The following is a 6,000-nucleotide window of genomic DNA, read 5'->3' on the forward strand; positions in this document are numbered from 1 at the left end:
ATAAAACCTTGGTATTATAAGTTTAAAATGCTCTTTGAAACATAAATGTAATGAAAAAGGTCGGGATTTTACGCTTTAAATTGGTTTCACACATATCCAATTATATCGACAAATAGACTTCTGGCATTTATAAATGAATTTGATTTTTGTTTTTAACGTTCCTTTTTTTTGTTACAGATAAACAAAGATGGAGCAATTTCTGCAAAGGATGATGTACGTCTGTATTGTAATTTCACTCGTGAACCAGATGTCGATAGCTGTCCAAGCGAGAGACAATAGTAAGAGACGTACCAAAGAGAAATCGGGCGGCTTTCAAAAGAATATATGCGATATCACGGATCGCGATTCAAAAGTGCACTGCTATTGTGAGAACACGCGGGAGCCCAGAAACGCGACAAAGGCGGAATGCTGGGTATTCAACGGAGGTATACCCCGCGACGACCTCATCTGGCAAAGTTTCGCGACACAGCCGGCTTTGCAAAGTTTGTCTTTCAACGTCCGTGTCGATGGCGCACTAGGATACGTGCCGACCAAAGCGCTCCAGTACTTACAGAGACTTAAATCCATAAATATCAAGTATGGAAATATTGTTGATATTAGCACTTACGCGTTCGCCAACTTAACCAATTTAAAAGAAGCATCACTATCGCAGAACCAAATTGAAACGCTGCAACAGTATGCGTTCGCGCATTTGCCCAATTTGACAGTTGTAAACTTGGAGGAGAACATGATATTAGAAATAGGGAGAGACTCGTTTTACGATGTGCCAAAATTGCAGAAACTTGTGTTGTCAAAGAATAATATTTCTTCAATAAGCAACGGGGCTTTCCAACACGCGTTCAATCTACTGGAATTGGAACTCAATAAGAACAATATATTCCACTTGAATAGACACACGTTTGATGGATTGGCAAATTTACGTAGATTGGACCTCAGAAAGAACCGCGTGTACAATTTAACTGAGTTCACGTTCGCTGAATTATGGAACTTGCAGGAGTTATTGTTGGGGAAGAATGATTTAAAATATATATCAGAGAGAGCGTTTGATGGGTTATCCCAACTTCGGAAGTTGTCCCTCGATGATAATAAACTGGGGTCGCTTCCCTCCGGCCTGTTCGAGGGCGTGAGGGGTCTCAGCTCCCTAGACCTGCGTTCCAACGAGCTCCACGCTCTAACTTTTGACAACATCAAGCCCATATTGGATAATTTGAAGCCTTCAGGCAGCAATTTACTCTTGGAAGGTAATTTAATGAATATATAATACTTACTTAACGTTCGTACGAGTATGATAAACCGAAAACATTTTGAATCTATAACGAGTAGAAATGGGCGTTTGGTGTAACTTTGATGTACTTAGTACGCTTAAGGTAGAAACATACTTAAAATAAACCTTGCAATGCATCTCATCAATATTATCAAAATATTTGAAAATTTAAACAAGTTTGTTACTTTTACATTGGAACGATTTATCGCATTTCAATGATATTATTTTGCTTAAAATTAGTTTTCATAAATTCAATGATAATAATATTTCATAGAAAAGTACCTACTAGATTATTTCGAGCTTATTTAAAAATTTCGATTACGTATGCGTGAAACACAAATCCCGCGGGAACCATGATTTTCTTGGGGATAAAAAGTAGCCTATATGTTGCTCCATAACCTTCTCTATCTTTCAGTGAAAATCGTTTTATCCGTTTTAGAGATTAGCCCAGACAAACAGACAGAAATTTAAAAAGCTTGATATATTTTTATATCGTTTAAATAGCTATAAATACTTGTAAATACACATTGATTTTGAAATCACAGTCAGACACATACATTTTATTTATACGTATTGATATAAATCAATGTTTAACAAAAAACTACGTTGCATCTTGTAAGTGTGCCAGCGTGTTTAGCAGTTTTCTCTCCTATGATTCCTGTGGGTGTTTTAACTTGCGTAGAACTATCTCCTCAAATGGCGGGCTCGGCGTCAGTTTGAAAGTTTGCTGGTGAGAAATTCTCGCCGCCATTTAAACTGCTCTTTGTAATAGAGACAAAACCCGCGACTTATATGGTAATGACTTTGTTATGCTCGTGAGATGCAAGTAGGAATACGCGGGGTTGTTTACTCACGTTGAATAATTTGCGGGAGTTCCAACTATTTTCCTAATGCACTGCGGACGGTGCCACGGTTTTTTTTAGGTTTGCTTTTGCATTTATAGAAACTACTTCAACTAAAAGTCTGTTGGTTATATTATAACACAATCATGTGCACCAAAAGGTGTAAATTTGATACGATATGTAATAATTACGTTTTATATTATCTTTCAATAATAATATTTCAGTCATAGTAAAATCTAAAACAGAGTTATATTGAAGAATAGAATATTATATTAAATGTAAAACCAAATTTCAATGAAAAATACTATATTACAAATTTTACTAAACCAGTAAACTGATAAAGAATTTTGGATGATAAAAATTAATATTATTTTTATCTCATTTCCACAGAAAATAACTTCGTTTGCGACTGCAGGCTGAAGTGGATGCATTCTCTACGAAACGAGACAAAAAGCCAGAACACGAAAGATTCCTTGGAAGGTGTCACATGCAAGATGGATCCACCAATAGTCAGCTCCGCATATAACAAGATACCAGAAGAAACATCAAATGCTAATCAAGACAATCATTATAATGAAAATGCTGTAGATATATTCACCAAAACAAATTCAACAGATAAGAAAGTGGATGAATATAATGCACTAAGTGATACAAGCGCGAAGAAAGGCGTTAAAAGGAACGTACTAAAGATAGCACCAGAAACACTGCCTTGTCCTGTTGATACCAAAAAGACTACTGAGCTACCACATTATATAATAGATCCAGTTATTCCAATACAAAATGAAATGAAGACCTTCAGGTATCAAGAAATGAATGCAGCCAACAAAAGGCCATCCATAACAAGCCTTGTTTTATGGAGTTTTTCTTTTGTGTTTTTCTTCACTTAGGTGTTAGATTTACGAATCTAGTCATTATTATAAGTGAGATACAGACTATTTTACATTTTAAAGCTAAAAATTGTAAACGCAATTTAAATTTAGTATGTACACGGCAATAAATTGAAACCGTAATTAGTATTGACATGGATGTTAATTGCAATTGTAAGCTAAAAGTTATTATCCGATCATATATAAAGCATGATAAATATTTTATTAACGTCAATAATTAAAGTTTCGAATATAAGAGAGAACATCGGCAATAAGGATTGGAGGTTATTTTAATTTTCAAAAATTAATGGAATTCTGATATAACTGTGCTTTCATAATAAAGATTTCATTAATATATTTGTATAGAAAAATACAAAAAGATTTCTAATATCTCATTCTCTCTCTTCATATTGTGACGTCATCCACTTATAAAATGAAAATTAACCGTTATGGCTGATAAATCACTATTTTTATTGCTACATTTGGTTACTACATTTATTATCTTTAGAATGGAATCTAAAGGTCATTCATTTTGGGCCCTTTTTGAAAGTGCCGGCCAAAAAAATAAATTATACGTATCGATATAATATATGCCATTTGCAACAGTAGTTACTACGGCATAAACGCTGTAGTATAGCTCTGAGTCAAGTTATACAGTTTCGATGATTAGTTAAATCCATATCTTTTATTTATTATGAAACTCAATAAAATGTATAGAAGTGACGAGTCATCGAACCTTAATAACTTGCTTCAGACCAATCCTACAATATTTGAGCCATACTAACTATTGCTCCAAATGGGCAGTTCCAGCGATACGTATCAGCTTCTTTTCTTTTAAATTTGACAAAATGTATGGAAATAACGAATCGTCGAACCTTTATAACTTGGTTCAGAGCCACCCGACAACTTTTATGCATATTAGGTATTGCTCTAAATGACTTATTCTAACGAGTCGTGCCATTTTTTTTTTGATGGCTGGCACTTTCAAAAATAGCACACAAATGTATGGAGCGTGAATGATCTCCTTTCTTTGTTTTGTATTTTTTTTAATGTTTTAATATCGTAATGTCAGTTCACAAACTATATGTACCATGATAAGGGAAATGAAATTAAATGACTTTATTTAGATCTAAATACATAGCTTTAAACCACAAAACATTATTCACTAATAAGTTGTATTTTAATAAATTCAAGGAGATTTTACTGCAAATTTACGTTTTGTTTACTACGAACTTATTTATTTTCTCGTTTATGATTTAATATACGAATTATAAACATTTATTTAGTTTAAGATACTTTCGTTTATTAAAAATAAACACAGGGACATTAAAAAACGATACTCTAAGAATATATAATGCAAGAGAATATAGATAAATTTAAATCGTGTTTACGATGAATAAAGTTATAATTAAATTTAAGATAATTATATTTAAGTGAGCACACAAAAACTTTTAAAGTAAGTATTATGAGAATGTAATATATTCACCATAAAATAAAATAAATGTTGTAAATTGATAAAAGTGTTGTAAATGAAACTGTGTTAGAATTATTTAAATTTATGTTTAATTTTGTCCGAATATTTATAATAGCTTTATAATATTTATCAAAATTATATTATTATATTTAATTTAATTAAAAGTAAAGATCTCATTAACTAAATAATTATACAAATCAAATTTAAATCATGAATTTACACGAGCGTTTTAATTTTTATTTCTAGTTTTATAGACAATATATCTGGATTTATTTTCAAGTCATATTTCATTTTTTAATTGAAAACATGGAACAAAAACATTTGAAAATTGAAATTCGATGTTAAAAAATCTACGTAAAGTTCAACGATTTCATTCAAATTCATTGCAATATATACGATATCTAATACCATTAATATATAGACCTTATTACCTTATGAATAGTTCTAACAGTTAATTAAATTTTTTTCCTGATAAATTATATTTTATACATTAATCAGAAATCAAAAGTATGCAAACGTATGAAAATTAAAACCTTTTGACACTATTGCTTACTATCGGACGCCCTGCGGTTTTACCTGCGTAGCTTTCATACCTGTTTGAATACAGGGATAAAATATAACCTCGGAATGTTACTCGGAAAAGAAGTTGTTTTTAATGATGAAAGAAATTTTCAAATCGTTCGCGTAGTTATTGAGTTAAATGGGAATAGACAAACAAACGAAAATTAAATCAAATCTTACCTCTATAGAAAACTAGCGGACGCCCGCGACTTCGTCCGCGTAAATTTCGATGTCAACTTTACTACTACCCCTACCCTACCCTAACACTACCGCAACCCTACCCTACCCAACCCCTACATCTACCCTACCCCTACCCTACCCCTACCCCCACCCTACCCCTACCCTACCCCTACCCTACCCCTACCCTACCCCTACCCTACACCTACCTTACCTACACCCTTTCCTCCTTCTTACCCCTACCCCCATCCTACCCCTACCCTCCCCGTACCCTATCCCTTTCCTACCCCTATCTCACCCGTACCCTTATCTCATGCCTATCCTACCCCTACCCTACCACTTCCCTATCCTACCCGTACCTCTACCCTACCCCTACCCTACCACTACCCTAAACCCAGCCCTAAACCTACCCTACCCCTACATAGAAAATTAGTTCAGATTTCTTACTCATACGAAGTCAAATACTATTCTGTTAAATCAGAGATTCCAGATTGATTAAGCGATTAGGTATATCGAATTCAGATGTTATATTACTTGTCACTTCACACAAGTAATATAACCGATAAGTCGTCTTTCGAAATGCAATAGTATTACTCAATGGTAATATGACACCAAATGATACGAACAGTGTAAATGTAAAAGTAAACGAATGTAAATTTGAAGTTTTGTTCTAATCTAATCTTCTTCTTAATTGATATCAGTAATATACAGACTTTTAAGATTCCATTTAAGTTTAGAAAATTATGGTGAATCACACTAATATTATAAAGGCGAAAGTTTGTGTGTAAGTATGTTTGTTCCTCTTTTACGCTGCGG

The 6,000-nt window shown here is 33.4% G+C and overlaps 1 protein-coding gene across 2 annotated transcripts in view; it reads left to right on the top strand.

Moving 5' to 3' along the window:
- LOC112052546 (connectin) overlaps positions 1-4,590 on the top strand; it is a 311,702-nt gene extending 307,112 nt beyond the window's left edge. For both annotated transcript variants that reach the window (XM_052886048.1, XM_052886049.1), the window contains 2 exons: positions 178-1,241; positions 2,497-4,590. In XM_052886048.1, the coding sequence (XP_052742008.1) occupies positions 188-1,241; positions 2,497-2,993 (1,551 nt within the window). In that variant the 5' untranslated portion in view covers positions 178-187 and the 3' untranslated portion in view covers positions 2,994-4,590. The remainder of the gene's footprint in view (positions 1-177; positions 1,242-2,496) is intronic.
- Positions 4,591-6,000: the final 1,410 nt, after the last annotated feature.

Source organism: Bicyclus anynana, chromosome 16 (genome assembly GCF_947172395.1).
Source record: "Bicyclus anynana chromosome 16, ilBicAnyn1.1, whole genome shotgun sequence".
Classification (NCBI taxonomy): Eukaryota; Metazoa; Arthropoda; class Insecta; order Lepidoptera; family Nymphalidae; genus Bicyclus; species Bicyclus anynana.